This window comes from Lates calcarifer, linkage group LG5, assembly GCF_001640805.2.
Source record: "Lates calcarifer isolate ASB-BC8 linkage group LG5, TLL_Latcal_v3, whole genome shotgun sequence".
NCBI classification, from domain to species: domain Eukaryota; kingdom Metazoa; phylum Chordata; class Actinopteri; family Centropomidae; genus Lates; species Lates calcarifer.
The window spans coordinates 8,842,331-8,866,477 of NC_066837.1; the positions used below are offsets into that span (position 1 = coordinate 8,842,331).

General features: G+C 38.8%; 3 protein-coding genes across 6 annotated transcripts; 2 read left to right on the plus strand and 1 right to left on the minus strand.

Annotated features, from left to right (window-relative positions):
- The first annotated feature begins 1,683 nt into the window (after positions 1 to 1,683).
- Positions 1,684 to 13,633, plus strand: fgg (fibrinogen gamma chain). 4 transcript variants are annotated; one of them, XM_051070552.1, is made up of 9 exons: positions 1,728 to 1,802; positions 1,884 to 1,931; positions 9,770 to 9,956; positions 10,162 to 10,246; positions 11,149 to 11,279; positions 11,563 to 11,696; positions 12,380 to 12,564; positions 12,740 to 13,017; positions 13,214 to 13,633. In XM_051070552.1, exons 1-9 carry the CDS (start codon positions 1,743 to 1,745, stop codon positions 13,399 to 13,401), a joined length of 1,296 nt encoding a protein of 431 aa, XP_050926509.1. In that variant the 5' UTR covers positions 1,728 to 1,742; the 3' UTR covers positions 13,402 to 13,633. The 4 variants fall into 4 exon arrangements, with proteins under 4 accessions (XP_018558728.1, XP_050926509.1, XP_050926508.1 ...); XM_051070551.1 differs by lacking the exon at positions 1,884 to 1,931 and adding an exon at positions 9,617 to 9,664; XM_018703208.2 differs by lacking the exons at positions 1,728 to 1,802; positions 1,884 to 1,931 and adding exons at positions 9,407 to 9,535; positions 9,617 to 9,664.
- Positions 13,634 to 15,289: 1,656 nt separating this feature from the next.
- plrg1 (pleiotropic regulator 1) lies at positions 15,290 to 21,072 on the plus strand. Its single transcript, XM_018703220.2, has 15 exons — positions 15,290 to 15,456; positions 15,714 to 15,820; positions 16,718 to 16,854; positions 17,108 to 17,158; positions 17,264 to 17,357; positions 17,522 to 17,612; positions 17,722 to 17,820; positions 17,960 to 18,052; positions 18,445 to 18,594; positions 18,738 to 18,839; positions 19,606 to 19,708; positions 19,817 to 19,925; positions 20,186 to 20,325; positions 20,463 to 20,656; positions 20,756 to 21,072. The coding sequence occupies exons 1-15, from the start codon at positions 15,448 to 15,450 to the stop codon at positions 20,813 to 20,815; spliced, it is 1,539 nt and encodes a 512-aa protein (XP_018558736.1). The 5' UTR covers positions 15,290 to 15,447; the 3' UTR covers positions 20,816 to 21,072.
- Positions 20,952 to 23,414, minus strand: LOC108901666 (uncharacterized). The gene is made up of 4 exons (XM_018703221.2): positions 23,263 to 23,414; positions 22,923 to 23,123; positions 22,492 to 22,697; positions 20,952 to 21,567 (listed from the first exon to the last, which is right to left on the minus strand). The coding sequence occupies exons 1-4, from the start codon at positions 23,397 to 23,399 to the stop codon at positions 21,053 to 21,055; spliced, it is 1,059 nt and encodes a 352-aa protein (XP_018558737.1). The 5' UTR covers positions 23,400 to 23,414; the 3' UTR covers positions 20,952 to 21,052.
- Positions 23,415 to 24,147: the final 733 nt, after the last annotated feature.

Here is a 24,147-nt window from a genome sequence, read left to right on the forward strand (position 1 = left end):
ATTTAAATGCTATAACATGTACATACCTTTTGGTGTCTTTGAACACACACATTAGATAGAGCTTTTTCAGTAAGTGAAGTATGTTGTCATAGTTGCATTGTTTGACCCAAAGTCCTTCACACTTTACCTTAACTACACTGTCCATTGCAACCAGTAAAACTAATTATGCATTTAGTCTGTGTTGTCCTTCAAATTATGCTTAATTGTGACTTAAAGCACCCTTCTCTTTCTACAGTAGCCCAGAACAAACAAACCAAACACTGGCTCTAAAGAGGGCCTTTTCTGTTTTTACGTTACCTGAGAGTCACCATAGGTTCTCCCACACACTCGAAAAGGGAAGGATGAGGGGAGGGGTATTTTGTTGGTTGCAATCTGTAACCTCACCACTAGATGCCACTAAATCCTACACACTGGTTCTTTAATCTTTTGACTGCCTGACCTTGCATGACTTTATTTAGGTCCGCAGCCAGGATTTTCAAAATATTTAAATCATGAGACCAGCAGGTCTGTCAGTAAGAGGATGGATTTTTGATTGCATTGCCTGCACATGGTGCATTGCATGCCCCACAACTACTCAATCCTGTTGTGCCCTTGCACCTCAAGAAATTAATTTTCAGGTAAAAAGCAAAGCAGAAGAGACTGATCAACAATTGGTGCATTCACTCCACTTTGTGTGAGTACTGAGAAAAGTGTAAGCAGCTGGTCCTAACGTGACATGTCACTGAGTTACATCAACTTCATCTCTTCTAAGGGTGAGTTTAGTGGTCTATGCACTGTTTTTCAAAGCATGAACACAATCAATCCCTTACCTTAAGCACGTGCTCATTATTATAATCATGTCAACAAAGGTCCCCAACCCTAACTAAGTAGTTATTTGCACCCAAACCACAGTGTTTCACTAACCTCATTAACAAATCATTGTTAATATTTGGCTGTAACAATGATTTGTTAATGCCATACATGAAATGACGTTAGCTGTCCACATGGGGAACAATGAGGAGATTTCCTTTCTCTGTTCTCCTCTACTGATCTGCACATGAGCTCCTTACAAACTAAGCCTATGAAAAAGCTGCTTTGTTTTCTCAGAAAAATAGTTTCCCTGCAGAATGGATAAAGCAAATAATTGTTACTCCTCTGAAATATTTACTGCAAGGTTTCCATGGACATTTTATTTGGCGTTGCTATTATTTGGTGTTGTTATACTGTTGGTCAGATGTAGCTTTTTGGCAGTGCATTTTTAGATCTTTCAGAAAATGTCATTGCAAACTCTTCATAAACTCTCTCAACCAGAACTACCAACATGTTTTGCAAATTGAAAGCCAGGTTCCAGACCTCAGAACTGTAACTGAACAAGAACTGTTTATTTTAGTGGCATAATGATGCTTGAACCATGGCTACTCATGACAGTTGTCTTCAAAACATCATCTATTTTTAAGTTTTTTTGGAGTCACTTTTAACCATGGCTGGGTCAGTTTAATCAGTGACACTGCACCTTGCATCTTGATGTAAAATTATTTGTTGTAAAAATATGTCAAGTTACATACAGTTGTGATCTGACAGCTTTGCTACAGCTGTCAACTACAGACCCCATCAGCTTTGCCCCAACACAGTGAGTCGGATGTTTGCATACAAACCCTTTATCAAACACTGAACTGATGACCTTGTTCAGATAAATATCCCACAGAGTCAAATTGCTCTTCATTCTCCAAGAAGACGAGACCACAACCAGTAGCCAAAGCAAAATGGCTCCTCATCTTGCAACAGCAGGAGGACTTCTGTTGCTTTTCTCCTTCTCATCAGCAGTAAGTCACTAAATTTACATTTTCCACTGATGCAGTTCTCTTGAGCACAGAAGACTAAATCGTTTTGTCTTTGTTGTGTAGCAAATCCAAGTAGAAAACCTCACATCATGCACCCCAAATGATGGCTTTGTAAGTAAACAGTTATATATAATAACCTTTTATATTTTTGCTTTGGTATTTATCACAGAGCACAATTTCATTGATAGTTTTCACTTGCTCTATTTGTACTCAGGGAAAGTACTGTCCAACTGCATGTGGAGTGGCTGATTATCTGCTGAGGTACATGCCAGGAGGGACCAGGGATTTGGACTATTTGCAAAGAGAGCTCAAAGTAACTGCCAGTTTGACCCAGGGGGCTGAAGAAAAAAAATCGTCTATATGAAAGATTGTTATTTATTTGCGTGAACAGCTTGTAAATCATGATGCAATGTTATAAATGTTATATAATGTTATAAACGGTAAACAAGTATATAGATTCTACTGGGTTAAATGTAAAAATGCTTATTATTATTGAATGTACACACACACACACACACACATATATATATATATATATATATATATATATATATAAAGTCACACTCTAAAAGAAGTAGTGGACTCTTACTTTTGATATTCATAAAGACTTGAATGCAAGGCTTGTACTTATACTGGAATATTCTTACATAGTAGAACTGCTACTATTGCTCATGCCTTCAGGTCAGTGCAGACCAACCTGGCCCACACAGTTAGGACTTGACGCAGATCATGAGGTGATTTGCCACCCACAGCTCTCTTCCTTACAGGCATAGGAATTCAGTTCCTGCTGACTTGAAAAACTTAGATTTGATTATGTCATTTTCCAAGTTTGATTTGCCATTTTTTCCTTTTGCTTCTATTGCATTCTTATCCTATCCTTATTTTATCCAGTGTCATTATTTGCGCACACAGCAAGTGCAAGCAATAACTTTTGTGAGTCAGTATTCCAAGTTATGTCACACGATCAACATCTGGGCCTGTTTTATGCATTTTGCTACCACTTGCAGGTGCACATTTGCAATTTCACCATGCAGAAGCATCATTAGATTAAAACCTGCAAGGGTCTCTGTCAACAATGAATGACGACAACTATGTGTGTCCAAGATGGCCTTTGACGCACTTACGCAAGGGGGACTTGTGGTGTGGCAGTAGCACTGGGAGTAGTGTATCACTGCACAAGGTGACCACTTTGAATGAGATGGGTACAGTTTTTGCTTATTATAGGTTCGGTCTATAATTGTCACACTGTGTAAGAAACTGAAGCATGAACTAGTCAGGATACATCTCATACAACTCGTATTTGTTTCCCTCTTTCCAGTGAACTTAAGGATCTAATTTCATCCGACGAGAAAAGACTGGCAGACCTGAAACAACTCTCTAATCAGCTGAAGCAGAAATGCAGTAATCGTTGCCAAAATACAGTTCAGATCCAACCCATCACAGGAGCAGGTAACTAAGACTGGGTCAAAACCTTGTATCTGACTGGTATTTGCATTGTACCTATTGTCAGCCAGTTTCAGCCATTTATCTGTTTGCTTCTCCCCTGATCATATATACAGTATATTAATACAACCAAATTCCCAAAAAAGCTGCTCTATTTCTGCATTTTTGCAAGTATGAAATAGTAACTTAAACACAGTCTATTAAGCTGCCGTGTGGTTAACATAGAAAGGTGTGCCCTTGGACGGAAAGCCCAACCTTACATTTGCGGGGCAATACTGGTGACTCTCTATTATGGAAAGCAGCTAAGGTTTGTCCTAAGTGACGCTAGATTAGTCATTCAGTTTTTTTTTGAAAAAAGTCACTGAAGGGCTTTGGTAACTTTGTAAATCTAGCAATCAGGATGCCGAATTGCCAATAAACGCCCCCCTGTGGACATAATAGAAACTGTTTGCACCACTTGGTGTAACCTCATCTCTCAGAAATGTTGCATTCAGTCTGTCAGTCAGTGACAGATACATGCGTTTATAGGGCTGTTGTGGTCCAGCCAAAAAAATAAATAAAACATCAACCGTGACCCTCAGACCGTTCCTATTTCACAAGAAGTTTCTCAATCATGTCTCATCTGAACATTTGTCCTTGTTCAGTGTTTAGAGACTAAAATCAATATGGTGCATCAATACAAAGTACAAAGTATTTATTCTAGATATGATTTGTTGTGTCCTCATTTCAAAGAGCTCTCTAAACTTTATAATAAATGTGAACATTACTTCAAACATAATTCACACCAACAAATGTAAATCTGATTATTTCAGTCATTATTTATCATAAACAGCTGAGTAGTTTAAGGAGTCACCCAAACACATTTATTCTACATGTTTGTTGTGACCTCATTTCAAAGAATTTAGCAAAGAACCCAACTTATTACAACTTACTCTACTACTTAGTACTGACATATTTTGTAAAGAAACAAAACCCTTCTTTTTCTTTTCTTTTTTATCAGACTGCCAGGATATTGCGAACAAAGGTGTTAACACCAGTGGTATTTACTATGTGAAGCCAGCAAAAGCCACTGAGCAGTTCCTGGTCTATTGTGAGATTGACAACTTTGGACGTGGCTTCACAGTAATACAGAGGGTATTCATCACTTGAACCATTAAGGAAAATGTCTACTATCTTCATCTTGCACTGGATGATTCAAATGTATTAATTTTGGAAAAGAACTATGCAGTAATAGTCAGAGAAATAGCATGTAGTTTGTTAATCCCGAAAGCAAACACTAATATTCTGATGATGCTAAGGCCTGATATGTATGATGTCAGATGTCTGCCTGTTGAGGAGAGTCCAAAATAAAATAATCACTAATAATTTTCATACAGTTCCTTAGTGAGTTATACCTTCTATAGTAGCAGTAGGGTTTGATGTTTTGTCGACCAACAGTAAAAACAGTAATCACATTATTCTTTTGCCTCAACATAATTTGACTCTGATCATATTTTTTGTGTCCACAGAGACGTGATGGCAGTGTGGACTTCAACAAGAACTGGATCCAGTACAAGGAGGGCTTTGGTTATCTTGCCCCAAACAACAGAACTGAGTTCTGGCTCGGCAACGAGAAGATCCATCAGCTGACTGCCAGTTCGATCATCCCAACTGTGCTGAGGATAGAGCTTGTTGACTGGGAGGGCAACAAAAGGTAAGTACACACCAATAATAACAGGCAATATAAGAGGAGAGGAAAGAAACTCACTTACAAGGCAAACATAACCCCAGTGATGAGATTTACTTTGAAGAAAAAAAAGATGACTCAGCAGAGATTACCAAAAACTAAATCCCCCGTTCCTCATTGTGGCCTCCTTTCTCCAGGTATGCAGATTACAACATGTTCAGACTGGGACCAGAGGTCGACATGTACCGTCTGACCTATGGTTACTACTTTGGCGGTGATGCAGGAGATGCTTTTGATGGCTTTGACTTTGGAGATGACCCCAGTGACAAGTTCTACACATCACACAATGGCATGCAGTTCAGTACCCCTGACAAGGACAATGACAAGTATGACGGCAACTGTGCTCAGCAGGACGGCTGCGGCTGGTGGATGAACAGATGTCATGCTGCAAATCTGAATGGCAAATACTACCAGGGTAAGACCATTTGACTGCAACACCAGAGCCAAATCCTTTCATCTGATGTTAATTAGTGTGACTGGTGGTGCTTAAAGCCCTGTGACTATGTCTTTACTAATGAGTCAACTACAAATTCCCACTAGCACAAAAACAAAACCATCATCAAAGCACATATAACAATGCAAAATCAGTTGAGGTCTAAATTGGCTTTGTTCTTTTCATCCAGGTGGCAGGTACACAGAAAAGGATGCAGGTGAATACGGTTACGACAACGGCATCATTTGGGTCACATGGCACAACCGCTGGTACTCCCTCAAAGAGACCACTATGAAGCTCATTCCGCTCACCCACATCACAGCAAAGCAGTGAAACTGTTTGCACATGGAGTAGACGCGTTTGTGGTCTTTACTTATTGTGTTCAGTACAATAACCCTGAAAACACTTAAGATTAAATTAAATGTCTCCATGGATAATTTCTGACTTCATGGTGCCAACATGACCAAGAAAGAGAATTCCAAGTGAAATAAAAGATAACATTGTTCATCTTCATCCAGTTTATTCATTTGCATTTTTGTTGCCTCACTAATCCTTGCTCCTTGCACTGTATGCTCAGGTGTACGTTTATCCAGTATATGAGAAAGTGTGTGTGTTTGTATGTGAGTGGTCTAACAACATTCAGGATTGTAGTGTTTCATGTGTCCGTAACATTCAATGAAACAACGAATACTGTGTCCCCTTAAACAGTTGTGGTAATTGGGTTGTTAATATACAACCGGTTCAAACTTTGTTTTTACATTTATTGATGGGTCTGATAGATTTGATAGTTGCCTTCAGTCCCACATGGCAGAGGCGCAGCTCCATTTGCTGCATCCTGATGTTGCAATGCAATAACCAATTAGTGTTCCCTTCTTATCAGTGTCAGGTCTTTGACAACCCCCAAAACATGAAGCCAAAACATCTCTATCGCTCCCTGGTGGCTGGCTGCAGTATAGGTAATAAGCCCCACCCCCTCCATGTGACATGATGGGACATGGACTAAACTTAAAAAAAAACTTTCCCAAATGTTTTTCTGTCATTTCAGTTAGCTCGCATCATGCTGATGTATGTTCAAGTGTCTGATGAGTTTGGTTTTAATTAAAAGCCAATAATGTAACTGTAGCACAGCGATTAGTTCTGGATCACTGACTGGAACATTGCTGCTCTGAAGTGCAGCTAGATGTGAGGTGAGGTATTAAAACAGTTTTGATGAGAAACAGCCAAATAGAAGTCGTCTGGTCTGCCCATTGAGTAATATTATCATTACTGTAGTTTGATTGCTGGGCTTTATACTGTGGAGGGATGAAATGCTTATTGGATATCTGGAAGAAAGCAGTATATTTCTGCCTGTCTCCAGATAGGTATAGGCCATAACACTAAAGTTGAATCTGAATTCATAATATTGTTCACTTGTTGTAATTGTAATGTTGCTCAAAATAACAACCAAAGCACACAAAACCATTGTAACTGCCAGTGATAGAACACAGTATTAACCGAATACAAAATAAATTGTGGCTGCCTGTGTTGAAATGTTGGTAAACCACACATATCAACTTCTTTATGTAAACAGTATTGTGTTAAATCAAAGTTCAACCTTTTGACTCACACCTTCATCGGGGGACAAACAGGAATACTGGGTTGAAAACCACTTTTTATATATTTTCCAACATCGCAAGGAATCATATAGGATACATCATTTGGTAACCATCCATTGTCAGTGTCACCTGTATTGTTACCTGTTTGCTTTACACATTATGGCATCATCTTGTGTTTAAATTAAAGCTAATAATAACAGTTAAACTTTGTAGGGAAACACCTCAAGTCAGGGTCATGGATAAGGTCAGTTCATGTGGTGACTGTCTGTTTAATTTACATTTCCTAAATGCTTCACATTTAAAAAAGAACAGATCCAGATTGCTGCCTCACTTATTATTTCTCAAGCAAAGAAATTACAGAGCTGTAGCTACAGAAGTGAGATCCATGTTTTTGAATAGTGCTAAAATCTTTTTGTTGTTGTTGTTGTTGTAGTTTTGTCTTCATACATCAAGGCACCCAGACAATTAAGCATTTCAGATGTTGGGCTTTGACTCAGCACAGTGCTCCTGAATTAAAGAAAAGGTGTGTGCAGTCCCCCTCCTTCAACTAATTAAAGCCACCAGCATAAATATGATAGGATTGAGGTGTTTCTTCATTTCATGCATCTGTTGTGCAAAAAGCATAATGCTCATCTGTCTGTCCCTGTCCTAGGTTCACTGTAGATGCTGAAGAGAAAGGACACTTTTCTTCCATGTCTGAGTCCCAGAACATGTAACATGTAACAGTTTTTTGTATAATTAAGCACCACATTTTTTTTTGTTCAGGCCTGATTTGCAAACTCCCTAAATACAACCACACTGATGTGTGCTTCTCAGACTCACACTGCTTGTTTCAATAGGTAGCATCAGTTACATCACACCCAATGCTACTTCCATGTCCATTAACAAACATTAATTCTTGTGGCCCCATTGACGTGATCATATGATAATTATACTAATTTTGCATGGCAGGGATTCTGCAATCCTCAGACCAGAAGTTAATTTGTAAACTATTTATTAATTAGACTAGCTGTACTATGTGACCCCAACTAAGCAGGAATTTAAATTGGTGGTGGCAAGAACTCTCTAATCTCTGTACATGTTTTGTTTTAAAACATCAGTATATAAAGCTCTCTCTCACTTTATTCCAGTTGTTCTGTTATTACAAATAGTTCACCTGTCTGTTATACAAAAAAATTGTAGAGGTGCGGGTTGAGGAAAAAAAATATTTCAGTTTCAAGGAAAGCAGAGAACTTAAGGACCTGACATTTGTCAGACCTCTGGAGTGGCAGGGTCACTTCAGGTTTGAGGTAAAAGCTTAACAATTAACTAGACCTGTTTTTGATGATTCTTTTTCTTTATCTATGTGACCACAGAGGCCACCCTCAGACTTCAGCGCCATCCAGTGACAAAATGGAGGGCTTTTATAATTCCTCTTTTTATTGCCCATTAAATGAATTACTTTGTAACTGTAACTTTGTACTGGCTTGATTGAGGTTACAGACACATTGCAGTCTGGGTTATAATATCTTAGTTCATTATGGCTGCGTGGCCTTTAATGTCATGGTAAAAGTAATAACTATTTAGTTAAGGAAAGAGAACAATAGTCGTCATGATTAAAAGTTAATAATGTTAACTGGTGATGGAAAACAGGAAGGTAACGGAAGTCTCCTGTGTCAAGTTACGGCGTTTTGTTTTTGATAGGACAGTCTTAAATATGCAGTTTTTAAGTTTGTGGTTATAAGTCATAAATTAGCCTTACTGAAAAAATCACATCAAGATAATGCCTTTATATTAAACATTTTTAACTTACCCTGATTGTTTTTTTATTGTAGTCATTCCTGACAGTTTTAGTTCTATTTTCTATTTGTCCTCTTAAAGGATTTTAACTGACAGCTGCCAGCCAATCTAATTTAATATTTTCCTATCCTGAATTTCTTAGCACATCTTTACTGATAACACACCAATGTTCATGTTTTACACAGATATGTTATAATGACATTGTTTCTTTATGGAATGATTCATGCTGCAGTTTGTCTTTGATCTTTATCATACGATGAATAAGAGAAGTAAATAAACTGTTTTCTAATCTCACTTCATAGCTGGCATCAGCTCAGTTTGACTGGTGGCCCAAGTCCAGAAAAAACTGCCATCATGTTCTTGATAGACAAGACATAGATATACAAAAGTGAGTCATCATTCTTTCAAAGTTCTTCACAAATACACAGTTTGTTGATAAGTTTCTGTTAAGTTCTGGTAGCTCAACTACAGCTGGTAATTACAGAGTCAAATCTGGGAAATGACCGCTGTTGGATGTTTGAGTCACAGCTTTGTCCTAGCACAGTGAGGGGGATGTTTGCATACGAACCCCTTATCAAACATTGAACTGATGACCTTGCTCAGATAAATATCCCACAGAGTCAAACTGCTCCTCATTCTCGAAGAAGACAAGACTGCAACTAGTGGCCAAAGCAGCATGGCTCCATCACTTCTTGCAACAGCAGGAGGACTTCTGTTACTTTTCTCCTTCTCATCAGCAGTAAGTGACTGAAATTATATTTTACACTGATGCATTTCTCTCAAGTTCTAAAGCCTAAATCGTTTTGTCTTTGTTGTGTAGCAAACCAGAGGCGACAACATCGCATTATGCACCCCAAATGATGGCTTTGTAAGTAAACAGTTATAATGTATATTTCTGTTGTGCGGACTACATAATGTGTCTATCACTGAGCACACCATCATTCATATTTTCACTTGCTCTATCTTTATTCAGGGAAAGTACTGTCCCACTACATGTGGAGTGGCTGATTACTTAACGAGGTACATGCCAGAAGTGACCAGGGATTTGGACAGCATGTTAAGAGACCTGGAGATAGCTGCCAATTTGACCCAGGGGACTGAAGAAAAAATTGTCTATATGAAAGATTCTGCTACTTCAGCCCAAAAGAGTTCCCCACAAGGTACCCTTATTATCCTTATTATATTATTATCCCTTGTAAAGCACACATCATTTATCCATATATTTTTTAATGTGCTCTTTTTATAAATACATTTGACTTGACTTAAGCGCAAACTGTTGAAAATATATTGAAAGTATTATCAAATTGGGTTGGATGATTTGAAACTGTTGATGAGTCCACTACTACAGATGACTTTTCATTTCAGACTCATACTTCAGTAAGACATCAAATATGCTGGAAGATGTCCTTCGGTTTGAAAAGACCATCATTCAACAGGAACAACAAATATTGTAAGTTACCAGCAGCACTCAAATTATACCTTTTATGGCTCTCTTGTAGTGACATGACATCTTATACCCAGTAGGGTAGCTAAGCACATTTACCCAAGCACTGTACTTCGTTACAATTTTGAGCCACGTGGGTAATTCAGCTTTTGTTGCTTTATACTTCTTCTTCTTCTTTATATTTTTTCTGTACTACAGTTTGTAATAATGTACTTTTCACCCCACTACCTTTATCTGATTAGTTACACTGTAGATTAAAATTTTCTTCCACAACAGCTTATAAATCATGATGCATTGTTCTAAACATGTGAAGTTTGAACACCGTATGTTAAGTATATAAAATTTTCTCCATCTCTACAAGTTTGAAAGTGAAACGTTTCTTACTCACAAAGGCCGCAGTAATAATAATCCAATCCAATTATATGATATTGATCATAATATACAAGATAACACTAAAGGAAGTCACAGCACACTCTTACTTTTGATAAATCTAAAGTTTTGAATGCAATGCTTTTACTCCTAATGGAGCAGTTTAACATGGTAGAACTGCTACCCCTGCCCACGCCTTCAGATCAATGCTCACCAACCTCCTCGCCCACACAGTTAGGACTGAACACAGATCATGGGGCATTTTTCCACCTACCTCTTTCCCATATAGACATAGACTCTCACTGACTTTTTTTAAAAAGCACCTCAATGTGATTGTCTTTTTCCACATTTGATTTGTCATTTTTTCCTTTTGTCTCTATTACATCGTTATCTTCTTATTCTTATTTTGTCTGTTTTGTAAGATATATTTGAGTGTCATTATTGTGTACTTCTCATAGCTGTGACAATTGCCCTACTGTGTAAGAAACAGAGGGATAAATTATTTAGGATACATCTCATATTTGTTTCCCTCTTCCCAGTGAACTTCAGAATCTAATTTCATCCAACGAGAGGAGACTGGCAGACTTGAAACAACTCTCCATTCAGCTGCAGCAGAAATGCAGTGAGCCTTGCAAAGACACAGTTGACATCCAACCCCAAACAGGAACAGGTAAAAAAAAGATAAAACATCAACTGTGACCCTCAGGCCATTTCCATTTCACAAGAAGTTTCTCAATCATATCTCATCTGAACAACATTTGGCCTTGTTCAGTGTTTAGTTAGAGACTAAAATCAATAATGTGCATCAATGCAAAGTAAACAGATTTATTCTACATGTAATTTGTTGTGACCTCATTTCAAAGAACTTAGCAAAGAACACAAATTTTGTTTTGACATATTTAGTAAAGTAACAAAACTATATGTTTTTTCTTCCTCTTTTCTTTTTCCATCAGACTGCCAAGATATTGCAAACAAAGGTGCTACCACCAGTGGTCTTTACTACGTCAAGCCAGCGAAAGCCACTGAGCAGTTCCTGGTCTATTGTGAGATTGACAACTTTGGACGCGGCTTCACAGTAATACAGAGGGTAAGTATCACTTGAACCATTAAGAAACCTCTTTACTGTCTTCATCTTGCACTGGAAGATCCCACTATATTGTTCTTAAGAAACAGGTAGTAATAATCAGACAAATAGCATTTTGTCGATCCCAAAAGAAAATAACCAATACTGATTAGGGACTGCACAAAAATTATTAGGGAGGGGAGGGAGGCTGAACCATTTGTTCTGGGGCAGTTTTGTTTGTTTTTTTTAGGCTTTTCTGAGTGTCATTAATATTTACTTTTGACCTCCACTTAAAATAAAATGTGCAAAAAATGTGCAACTCCCTCCTCTCAAATCCCAATATAATATAGCAGAACTAAGTGGTTACATTAATGACAGAATGACAAAACATTTAAGGTTATATAGCTTAGAGTTTAAACACTAGTATTCTCATATTCTAGTAAAATAAAAATATTAATTAGATCTGATGATGCTTAGGCCTGTTATGTATGACTGTTAATCATAATCAAACACATTTTCTAACTTCTCCATTTTATAATTTCCCTTTCCTCACTAATAATTTTCACACAGTCCCTTAGTGAGCTACTCTGTCTAGAGAGGCATTAGGACCTGGGAAGTATTTTGTTGACTTACTGTGGAAACAAAATTCTAATTAATCTTTTGCCTTAACAATTTCCATGTTTTTGTGTGTGTGTGTGTGTCCACAGAGACGTGATGGCAGTGTGGACTTCAACAAGAACTGGATCCAGTACAAGGAGGGCTTTGGTTATCTCTCCCCAGATGACACTACTGAGTTCTGGCTCGGCAACGAGAAGATCCATCAGCTGACTGCTGGTTCGACCATCCCAACTGTGCTGAGGGTAGAGCTCGTTGACTGGGAGGGCAACAAAAGGTAAGTACACGCACACACACACAATAACAGATTATATAAGAAGAGAGCAAAGGGACTCAACAAGGCAAACATGACCCCAGTGATGAGATTTACTTTGAAGAAGAAAAAGATGACTCAGCAGAGATTGCCAAAAACATGAAATCCCCCGTTCCTCATTGTGGCCTCCTTTCTCCAGGTATGCAGATTACAACATGTTCAGACTGGGACCAGAGGTCGACATGTACCGTCTGACCTATGGTTACTACTTTGGCGGTGATGCAGGAGATGCTTTTGATGGCTTTGATTTTGGAGATGACCCCAGTGACAAGTTCTACACATCACACAATGGCATGCAGTTCAGTACCCCTGACAAGGACAATGACAAGTATGACGGCAACTGTGCTCAGCAGGACGGCTCTGGCTGGTGGATGAACAGATGTCATGCTGCACATTTGAATGGCAAATACTACCAGGGTAAGACCATTTGACTGCAACACCAGAGCCAAATCCTTATATCTGATGACTGGTGGTGTTTAAAACCTTATAACAATGTTCTTATCAACAAATCAGCCACAAGCTCCCACTAGCACAAAAACAAAACCGTCATCAAAGCACATATAACAATGCAAAATCATTTGAGGTCTAAACTGGCTTTGTTCTTTTCATCCAGGTGGCAGGTACACAGAAAAGGATGCAGGTGAATACGGCTACGACAACGGCATCATTTGGGTCACATGGCACAACCGCTGGTACTCCCTGAAAGAGACCACTATGAAGCTCATTCCGCTCAGCCGCATCACAGCAGGCGGTGGACAGCAGACGAGTGTGAAAGAGTATGGCGGACTTGGAGATTCGTAAAAAGTAGATACAGATGTTTGTGGTCTCTACTTATTGTGTTCAGTCCAACAACCCTAAAACCATGTCTGATCAAATAAAATGCCCCTCTGGAATATTTCTGATTTCCTGGTGTGTTACCATGTGATGTTTGCATGCTGTGGTGATCTGACCCAGCTGGGCACTGATGTTCACATTTTCCTTTCCCTCCTCAGTGTTGTTTTGAACACTAAATAAATGTCTTTTCTTTACCAAATATGGTTTGTCGTCACTTCACTGGACGGTCTTTTGACTCATTGCCTCCAGCCAGGAAACACAACCTAGTGAAGTCCATATGGTAGACAGCTGTTTTATAAAAAGATGTGGAGAAGAGACTAAAACACCAGGTAAAAAGAAATAACTGAGAAACCTAATACATGATACAAGACCAAAATATATTAGTACACAGAATTACCAGAATTAAACACCTACGCAGCCCTGAAATGAATACCATCTCAAACGTCTCATCTCATCTCACCATCTCATTCAAATTATTTGTCTCTCAAATGCAGTGTTTAGTACAGAACCTATGAACCTTGGTTTTCATCAAAGTCTACAGGAGTTTCTATCTTTCTGACACCAGGTCCATGTGTGGGTGTGTGGATAACACACACCCACACATGGACACACAAAAACCCGAGCAGCATATTGGCTCTACAGAGAACAGTTTAAACAAATTAAATGCCAGGTTTAAAAGGAGTCCGGCTATAACCAGTTTGCTTTAGAAGCAAAAGAACGCAATCCATCGACAGCCTCTTGTCTCCATGAAATGAATAATTAAAAAATACTGACCAGGGCAATGATCCTCAAAGCACTTCTAAAGGGCACTTGAAAACATTCCAATATAAATTTAAGATGTGTGTAATTGAATTATTTAAACTTAAGGGCTGCTCATAGAGTGTCTTCATAACATGGAGCTGGTTTGAAAAGAAAGTTTCATTGAGTGGATTGGAATTTATTTTCTTCACTAAAAGCTCATGGTTGCATTTCATTGCTCAGGCAAGACAAGTTATTTATAATAAATAAATCTGCCCCACTTACTTTTCTGTGGATGAGCCCAGAATAACAACTTCAACTGGAATAGTATGTCCTAAGACTAGTTGCAGGAATTAGAGTTAAATTTTCAGTATTAAGCAGAACACTAAAACCACTCTGTGACCAAGTTATATTGGCAGAGTTCTTATCGGGACATCACAGTTGCCATGTGTATTTTGATCCACACAGTTTATTTACTTTTCATTGTGTACTGGTGGTACTTGTCCCCATGCAGAATCACACACACCTCAGTAACTACTTGTGGAGTCCAAACTCCATCTAACTCATTGTAGATGGTTGTGTCAAAATGGCATATGCCCATGTGCAGCAGCTCAAATACGGTAGTCCTATACCACCAAGAGAATATATTTTTTAGTTTTTGTTCCATTCCCTTTTGGTGTCATAACCCTTGGAAACTTGAAAGTTGTATCTGAACTTAATTTACCTCTTCTGGATCCTGTTATATATATAATAATGTTGGTCAGATCTGGTCAGATCCCTAGCATGCTATTTATTATTTATTAATTTAAAAAGAAAGCAAGGACAATTTTGCTCCCAAAAGGATTGTTTGGTTTTTGTCCTATCATGTCACAACACGGCAGCCCACACACTTTTCACTAGCCAGGTACATTTTTTTGGCCAAACCACTGACCTGTGTTTGTCAGGTAAACATTGCCTAAGAAATGACAAGGCAGGAGAAACTTTGGCCTGTGCTCACTGCAAGTTACATTCATTGTATCTATAAATACATATATTTATTTATTTATTTTCTTAAGCAGCATTGACCTGACTTGCCTGCCTGGCCAGTAGGTGGCGCTGACAAATTACCAGCTACTTTTGATGTTGTTTACTTCCGGATCATTCGGTCGTCGGTTTGTGGTGGTGGTGGGTCATGTTTTTACGTTTGTGATATATTTTTGAGTGCGACCAAGCGACATTCACGGGTATTGATCGTTTCTTCAGCTGCGGTGTCATATCAGGATATTTATCACCACAATGACTGAGGTAGGACAACGGTTGAAGTACTTTCGTGGCTTTTTATTCGCTCCCGCTCAGACGCTGCCACACGTAAAGGCACGGGGTTGGGCCCGACTATTTACTGGAATGCGTTGCGTTAACGTTACCGTCCCTTGTCTGGATAACATATATTAACGTGTGGAGGATTGACTTTGCCGGGAACGTTGCCATCTTTGTTTTTCCTAAGTACAGTATAATATACAGTATAATATCTTTTTTTAAAAACCACCTATGTTCTTCCACAGGATGTCCAGAAGCACTCAGTCCACACTCTGGTCTTCAGATCCCTCAAAAGGACCCATGATATGTTTGTGTCCGACCATGCGAAATCCATTGCACTGGACGATGAAAGGTAAATCTGGCACACTTACATTAAAACTTGTTGCAGTTTAACGTTATTGTTTTTACATGTGCGTTAAATGATTCACAAAATTTAAACTGCTTTTAAAACTCCCCTTGGTCTCTAGTACTATTACTTATTCCATCTTTTTACTCTATAAATCTATCCTAGTACAATTCAGAGGCAAATACTGTACTTTGTACTCCATGACATTAATTTGTTAACTTTAGATAGTAATAGATTAATGATACAAGCAGGACCAGCTACAACATTAAAGTGATGTACGCATTAATGTGTCAATAATTCAATGATCTAATGAGTATTGAAGTATATTGCTGCTAATACTTTTGTGCTAGTAAAATAATAATAATGCTCATAATAATAGTAATAATAACAAGTTCATTGATGCAGATTTCTTTGTAAATGAGTATTTCTACACCGTGGTTTTGCTACTTAAGTCAGTCAAAGATCTGATTACTTCTTCCACTACTGATCCAGTCCAGCTTAGACCAATATATGTATATATATATATATATGTATATATAAAAAAAAATAATATATATATATATATATATATAGGGGGGTTGGTTTAATGAAATACGATTGTGCACAACTGGAAATGTGCACAACTGGAAAATGACATATCATGTTGTAAGTACAGTCCTTGCAAACAGTCATTAAAACATGAGCAGCTCTTCAAATGTCAATGCACTGTTACTTTTTATATTAGAAATTTAGAAATAAAACAAAAAGATCAGTATTGGCACCAAGTCAGCTGAAACTTAATTTTTGGCCTGTAAAATAACATGACAAGATCATATCATCTCTATAAGATGCTCATTCATCATATAGGTGATTTTGAAGGTGAGAGAAATTATCATTATCAATTATCATCTCCTGTATTTGCAGCCACAAGGTGAAGATGGATGTGAAACTGAAAGCAGAGTATGGTGCAGTGTTACACATGCCTGTCCTAAAGGAAGGGAAAGACAGAGTCTCACATCTTCCAGGCAGCATGCAAGGCCACCAGAGCTACACACAACCAGGTGAGGAACAAATGAAAACTGCACCCTACCTTCAGTATAATCACATCAGATTGATTAAAAAACTATTGAGAGTAACAGTTTCATATCAAGTGTAATGTGAATCTACTGTGAAAATTAATTGGTAATATTCCCTCAAAGTAAAACAAAAGGAGTTGATCCCTCTAGTTGCCTCTTTTGCCAGATGTAGATTATTTGGACTACTTTTAAAAATTTCTTGCTTGAAAGAAAATGTTTTTTGTGTGTGTTTTGGAAGATGACCCAGAATATCTGATCACCGGGACACATGCTTACCCCTCTGGCCCTGGTAAGAACAGCGCTATTATTTTAACCAAGCTGAATCTTTCTAATTTTTCTAGACCCACTAACTGCACCATTGTTGCCAGTTTCACACCTGTATTTCATTCAACAGGAGTGGCTTTGACTGCTGACACAAAGATGCACAGGAATCCCAGTGAGGGAGGAGTTCATTCCATGGCGTTGGCTTTGCCTCCCTCACAAGCCAGGTAAACCTTTTTTTCCCCCACCACAGTGTTTAAATTGAATCAGTTATTGGTAATCATTTGTCAGAAACACTTAAGATGAAGTACACCTTCAGACGTTTTTCAGGATTCGGCACAAGTTGTCATATGTAAACAGTTTTCAATTCTTTGTTGTTGTTGAATTTCAGGCAGGACGTGAGCCGGACCGCAGCCAGTGTCAGTGACATCCATCGACACGCAGGAGGAGCAGAGAGATCTCACCCTCACTCAACTGCCGTGGTAGGTCGCAGTGCATTCCCACATTCACTTGATGTGATATCCTTTCTTATTCCTGCTGTAAAATCCCTTAAAGAAGTGCAGAGGTGATAGTGAATGTGTTTTATTTTAGTCACTCATGGAAGGGGGTGGCACCAGAAATTCTGCGCTCATGAGGAAAGCATCAACCATGCCCAAACCTCAGTGGCATCCACCATGGAAACTGTTTCGGGTAACTACAGATCATTTTAACTCTTTTCAGTACATGCTGTGTTTTCCTTCATGTGTAGATACACATGGCACACTCCTGCTAAAGTGAGGTCTGCACCTGGAATGTGTTGTTTTTAACAGCAGTATGTTTTGTCTGATAGGTCATCAGTGGTCACCTTGGCTGGGTGAGGTCCATTGCTGTGGAGCCGGGGAATCAGTGGTTTGTCACAGGGTCTGCTGATAGAACCATAAAGGTGAGTGAAGTGGAAAATAACAATAACTCCCTCTGTCACTTATTTCTTTGATTAATTATTTTGTGTATAGAATTTGAAAAATAATGATCAATATTTTTGCAGAAAGGTTATCCTTTGGTTATCTGGATGTATAAGTAAAAAAGAAAAATAATCTAATTAATCATTTTTGATTCTGTAACTAACATGTTTGATATTTGTGAGGTAAATTACATTACATTACATTATACAATACAATAAATTCTGAGTATGAAAGCTCCTTTCTATCGTTCAATGCTTTCAGGTGCATCTTATGGTCTTTGGCTTTCATGATAATGTCCCTCCTGTCACCCCAAGTTAACAGTCAATTTCCTATAATGATCCAAGTACAACTGGAATGTTCTTTGTCGTGACAGATCTGGGACCTGGCCAGCGGGAAGCTAAAACTTTCTCTGACCGGACACATCAGTACAGTGCGTGGTGTGGCAGTCAGTAGCCGAAGCCCCTACCTGTTCTCCTGCGGTGAGGATAAGCAGGTCAAATGTTGGGACCTGGAGTACAACAAGGTATGAACCATTTCGATGAGCTTGTGGCCGAGCGTGAGGTTATTCGGGGGAATTCACTTTAAAACTTCAAAAAGGCCATAAAATGAGACATTTGCATTTGTGTTTTTTCCGAAGTCCCTTGACAAAATAAATGTGTGTTTTAGGTCATCAGGCACTACCACGGACACCTGAGTGCTGTGTATGACTTGGATCTTCATCCAACCATTGATGTGTTGGTGACATGCAGCAGGGATGCCACAGCAAGGGTAAACTTAACTCTGCGTGTTCTGTGCTGAAAGTATGGATACAGTATTGAAATGAGGAAGCTGAACTTAGGTCAGATTCAGTGTGTATTTAAAAAGACAACAGTTTGTATTCTTTGGTCATAACAAGGAGGGAAGTTTATTTTAAAGTCACATTTAGATTGAATGTATCATAAATAAGTCAAACCATGTAAATAAAAGTTTGTGAGTTTTGTAATTGTCAGACAGAATTTTGGGAATGCTGAACCAGTAAGATTCTAGTTGTTGAAGTTTTAAGTATTGTGTTTGGTCTGCTTTTGGACCTCTGTGATTTCCAGACTGTGGTTTGTCTTCAGTTCTTTGTCTTATGTTAGGCATTAATAACATCTGACCATCAGACATCTGCATCTGCCAGATTACATCCCATACACCTGTTATAGAACAATAGATCAATAGTTAAATAATGACACACTCATACTGCCCTGAACTGAACAGAGATCCTGTGTAGTTGTATATGTTGTGCACTCAAGTTCAAACAGCATTAATTGCTCCTGTTTCAAGAGAGAGGAAATGTAGTATTCAGCTGAATCATGTAGCTGGTGTAATTTTCTGTTCAGTCCATTTGCGTGATAGTATCTTAAATGGCAAAATGACATCATTTAAAATTTACAGAGTTCATCCTCCCACCAGAATATTGCGGTTGAGTACATTTCAGATATGATGTTTAAGTAATTAGGCCTCTGCAGGATGAGTTAGTTGGATTAATTTGGTTTCCTTTCTAACCACACAGGTGTGGGACATCAGGACAAAAGCTAACGTGCACACACTGACCGGCCACACCAACACTGTGGCCACAGTGAGATGCCAATCTGCAGAGCCACAAGTCATTACCGGTAAATACATTTTACAACCCCAATCTGGAGAATATCAACCCTATCATTCAGTTTAATCCTTTATTCCTGCTGTTAATCCCAGTCTGACGACCGATACACCTCTTGCAGGAAGCCACGATTCAACAATCAGACTGTGGGATTTGATTGCCGGGAAAACCAGAGCCACGCTGACCAATCACAAGAAGTCTGTCCGAACTCTGGTTCTGCACCCCAGACAGTAAGTTAGCACATACCTTATTGTGCAGTAAGTGTGGTGTTGAGTATAGTAGTTAGTTGAAAGGCACTCAACAGCAAAATTAATTCAATGACATTTGATTAATTGTTGTAAAAAAAATTGTCAAATTAATCTACAAAATATTTCTGTTTTGACATTTTATAGTCTACAAGATTCATAATTAGTCTAGATTTGACAAAATACCTCAGTAATACCATTACAGGAGGAAATGAAAGAGTTTGCTTATTTCCTCTTTTTTACAGATACACATTTGCTTCTGGTTCTGCTGACAACATCAAGCAGTGGATGTTCCCAGATGGCAACTTCATCCAGAACCTTTCAGGCCACAATGCTATCATCAACACTCTGGCTGTTAACTCTGACGGCGTGTTGGTGTCAGGAGGTATTAAGATCTGCCTACGCTGTTGCTTTTTCCCGTTCTTCATTCAGTTTTGACTTGAATATACAGGTGATTTCAGTATTGCATTAGAAACACATCAAGACTTGTGATTCATCACACACATTGCGTTTTCTCTGTAGCCGACAATGGAACCATCCACATGTGGGATTGGAGGACAGGCTACAACTTCCAGAGGATTCATGCAGCTGTCCAGCCTGGATCTCTGGACAGTGAGTCTGGCATCTTTGCCTGCCTGTTCGACCACTCAGAAAGCAGGTTGATCACCGCTGAGGCTGACAAGACCATCAAAGTATACAAAGAGGACGACACCGCTGTAAGTTTTACAATCAAATCTAAAGTCTAAAGTTGTTAAAGTCTTTATTTCTGTGCCCATTCCCAGATAATTTGACAAATCTGTTTTCTTTTCTTGCAGACGGAAGAAAGCCATCCGATCAACTGGAAACCAGAAATCCTCAAGAGAAAAAGATACTAATGATTTTTTTTATTTGCTCTTCTTGTCACAGCAACAAGAATTTTATTTCTACCAAACCACCTGTTGTAGATACACCCATCAAGTTTTGCTCGTTAGTGCTTTTTCATTAGGCAGATTTCTTTATAACGAATGTGTCTTTGAGGTGACCACATTTAAAAAAAAAAAAAAAAAAACACAACAAAATTTCAATTTGTCTGCTTTACACTAAAAACCACTTGCAGCCTTCATTATATGCTGTTAGTCCAACGAGGTGGCCATTTTCGACAGCCAGGAACCTCCCTGAGTGTTTGTTCTTGATGATGACAGCTCTCTGATGACTCTGGTCTGTCTGGTCCACCAAAAGCAGCCACTCTTCAGACACAGAGGGACTGGCCTCAGTGTGGACCTGGTTACTGCTTTGGTCAAACCCTGCAGAGGGAAAGACGAGTACGTTAAAAATGTTGTTTTGTATCGAGTCAAAAGAAATTTGAAAGTTGTATAGACTTGGAAACAAACATTGCCCTTTTTTCTGGCTTGCAATGTGAGATTTATTTTGCTCCATTTAATAATAAAGACCACATTTTTCACATACATGTTGCCCTTGTTCAGTGAACATGAGTCTCTGTGCTTACCGAGGTATCTGTTGGTGACAACGTTCCTGTAGTATTTACAGCCGTTACCCTTAATCTCCTCCCAGTAGCAGTGATCTCCAGGTGTCTCGCTGAGCTCCACTGTGTTTCTGCTGTCACTAGCTGCATGGATTATCTGCTCACCTGTAAACACAAGTCACAGCACAAGAGAATGCACAAAATCAACAACAAAGTATGCATTGTTTAACACAGTCAATTGTCAATGTGCAAATCTCAGGAGTGCCATAGAGGTTCAAGTGTCATTTCGCCTCCACTACAAAAATAATTTCTCAACTTCCTTTATTGTAAAGCAAGCTTCAACAGTAACACGTCTTCCTTCAAAGAGCCAGTTACTGTCCCAATTAATCTGAAAAATCACTGTTAGCAGTTTTCACGGGAGCTAGTTTCTACCAAACAAAATGTCCCTTTGAAGACTGTTGGTTTGGGTCTGTATATGGAAGACATTTTCCTGTATATACAGTATATATTTTTTAAAATCTCAGACATCCTGCTCCTGGTCTTGGGCTCAAATTGTGGATAGGTCCACGGTTTTGTATTTTTCTTCCACTTTACAGAATAAACAAAGGAAGTGTTTTCCACCAGAATTTTATTCCTGGTATGATGGAGAGGGCTCTGAAACTGCATTTAAACCTTTATATTGGGAATTAAAATGGTAACACTTTTTAATTTATTTAATTTTACAGGCCTGTAATTCCCTAATGATTTCCTAAAGATGTTTCCTGATAAGAAAAATGTTATCTACCTCCTAGTAAGGTGAAATATGTAGATGTTCTGGCACCATTTAGTTAGTTGAATTTATTGAGGAGTTGCTAATTTTCTGGAAGGAAGTTTTTATCCTGAACACTTTCATCATATCAAACCAAATTTTGGTGCTACTAACAGTCTGTTAGTAGCAATGTTTTCCTCTTCAGGGATACTCAGTGTTTCTTAAATCTATTTTACGGCTCTGGGTAAGTGAGAAGTTTTGTTTTCCTGTAATTTGAGTGACCCACCCCTTTAAGTGGATTTGTAAATTGCATTGTTTTAGTGTTTAGTATCCTTGTGTACCTGAGTCATGAATGTATAGGTCTGAGAAGGCGTGGCGAAAGCCTCGGCCCGGTTTCCTCTTTGGGCAGCGTTTTGATGGTTCTGGCTCGTCCACCTCCTCTCTGGGAGGTTCCTCCACTGCCAGGAGGTGACCAGCGTTAAACATGATCTCCTCCTCCAGAGATCTGAGACACATCTCAAAGTGCTCCTCATCATTTTCTGCATTTCTAGACGGATAACAGAAGATGTTTATGTCAAATGTTTAATCTTCATTTTTTTGTGAAAGAAGAAAATAAATTCTTTATTTGTCCAAAGCAGGCTTAGCTACATGATATGTAAACAAAATTCTAAAGTTATACATGACAGTATATACTTTTGGAGTATGCTTTTAATACCAAACCTTTGAACTGGTGTAAAATGTTTCACCTGTCCCTTTTCAGATTGCTCCTCACCTGAAGTCCACCCACAGCAGACCTGCAGTGATCAGTCCCAGCCACTCACTGGCATCCCAGTTCTTCTCCACCATGACAGGCACGATGATAACTTCCCTGCTGTCCGCGTAGTTGAGCTCCTTCTTACAACTGCGGGACGCCTGGTAAGCCATGGTCATGAACGGACAAATCACTACAGCCTCCTCCACACCTGCAGCCATCCTGAAAACAAAAGCACATATAGATTTTGCTTTAAGAGGCTAAATATATGTTTTATATGATGGAAAAACACGTCAGTGAACAGTTATTCTTCTTTCCAGTAAGTACAATCAGATGTAACCACATCCTTTTGTGAACTTACGCGTCGTTGATGTTCCCTGTCACCCCTCCTTCGATGTCCATCCACACTGGCAGCCCATCATCTTTGAGGCGGTTGTAGATCTTTTTCACAAGAGCCTGGTCATCCCACTGGTAAGAGAGCATAATATGAGATGGCATTTTATCTCTTTTCAACTCAAATTTATCTGAAAACAATCCTGTATGCAGCCGCTGAGGCAAAGTTTTCAGTTTGCTGAACAGAGCAACCCAGACAAAAGGAGAGTCAGTAGTTACGCTGCTTGTTTACTCAGGTATGCTGCTCAGGTTACATCTGTTGCTCGGTTACAGTGCCTGATTGCACCGGTGGGAGGACACATGATGGCTACTATGGGGTTCACAATAATAATCATGTCGTTTATGGAGCTGTGACCAATGAAAGGCAATGTCTGAAACGCATATTCTCAGAAATATGAGAAATGTTCTGGTACACTGATATAGACATTAACACTGTCCATTTTTGATGCTATTCTGGGCTCAGTGTAATAGATAAAAGATTATTTGTAATTCAGATGGTCATTTTTCTTGAGAAATACATTTACATTACATTTACTCATATGGCAGATCCTTTTATCTGAAGTGACTTGCAAAGTGAGAGACAACACTAAAGCTTCAGTGCAGGAGGAGGCTTTGAGGTAAGTACTAAATCTGTTAAATAAGGCAAAGTGCAAGCAGATCAATTAAAGAAGTGCAGCAAAAGTCTATAGTAGGTGTGAGTAATGCCAGGGTGTTAGAGGAGAGGAGGTGCTCTCGGAAAAGATGAGTCTACAACAGATTCTTGACAGAGAGAATTTAAAATTAAAATTAAATTAAATGTTTACATTACTGCATTTTTTATGTGGATTATATAAAACCAGTTTAGAGTAAACTA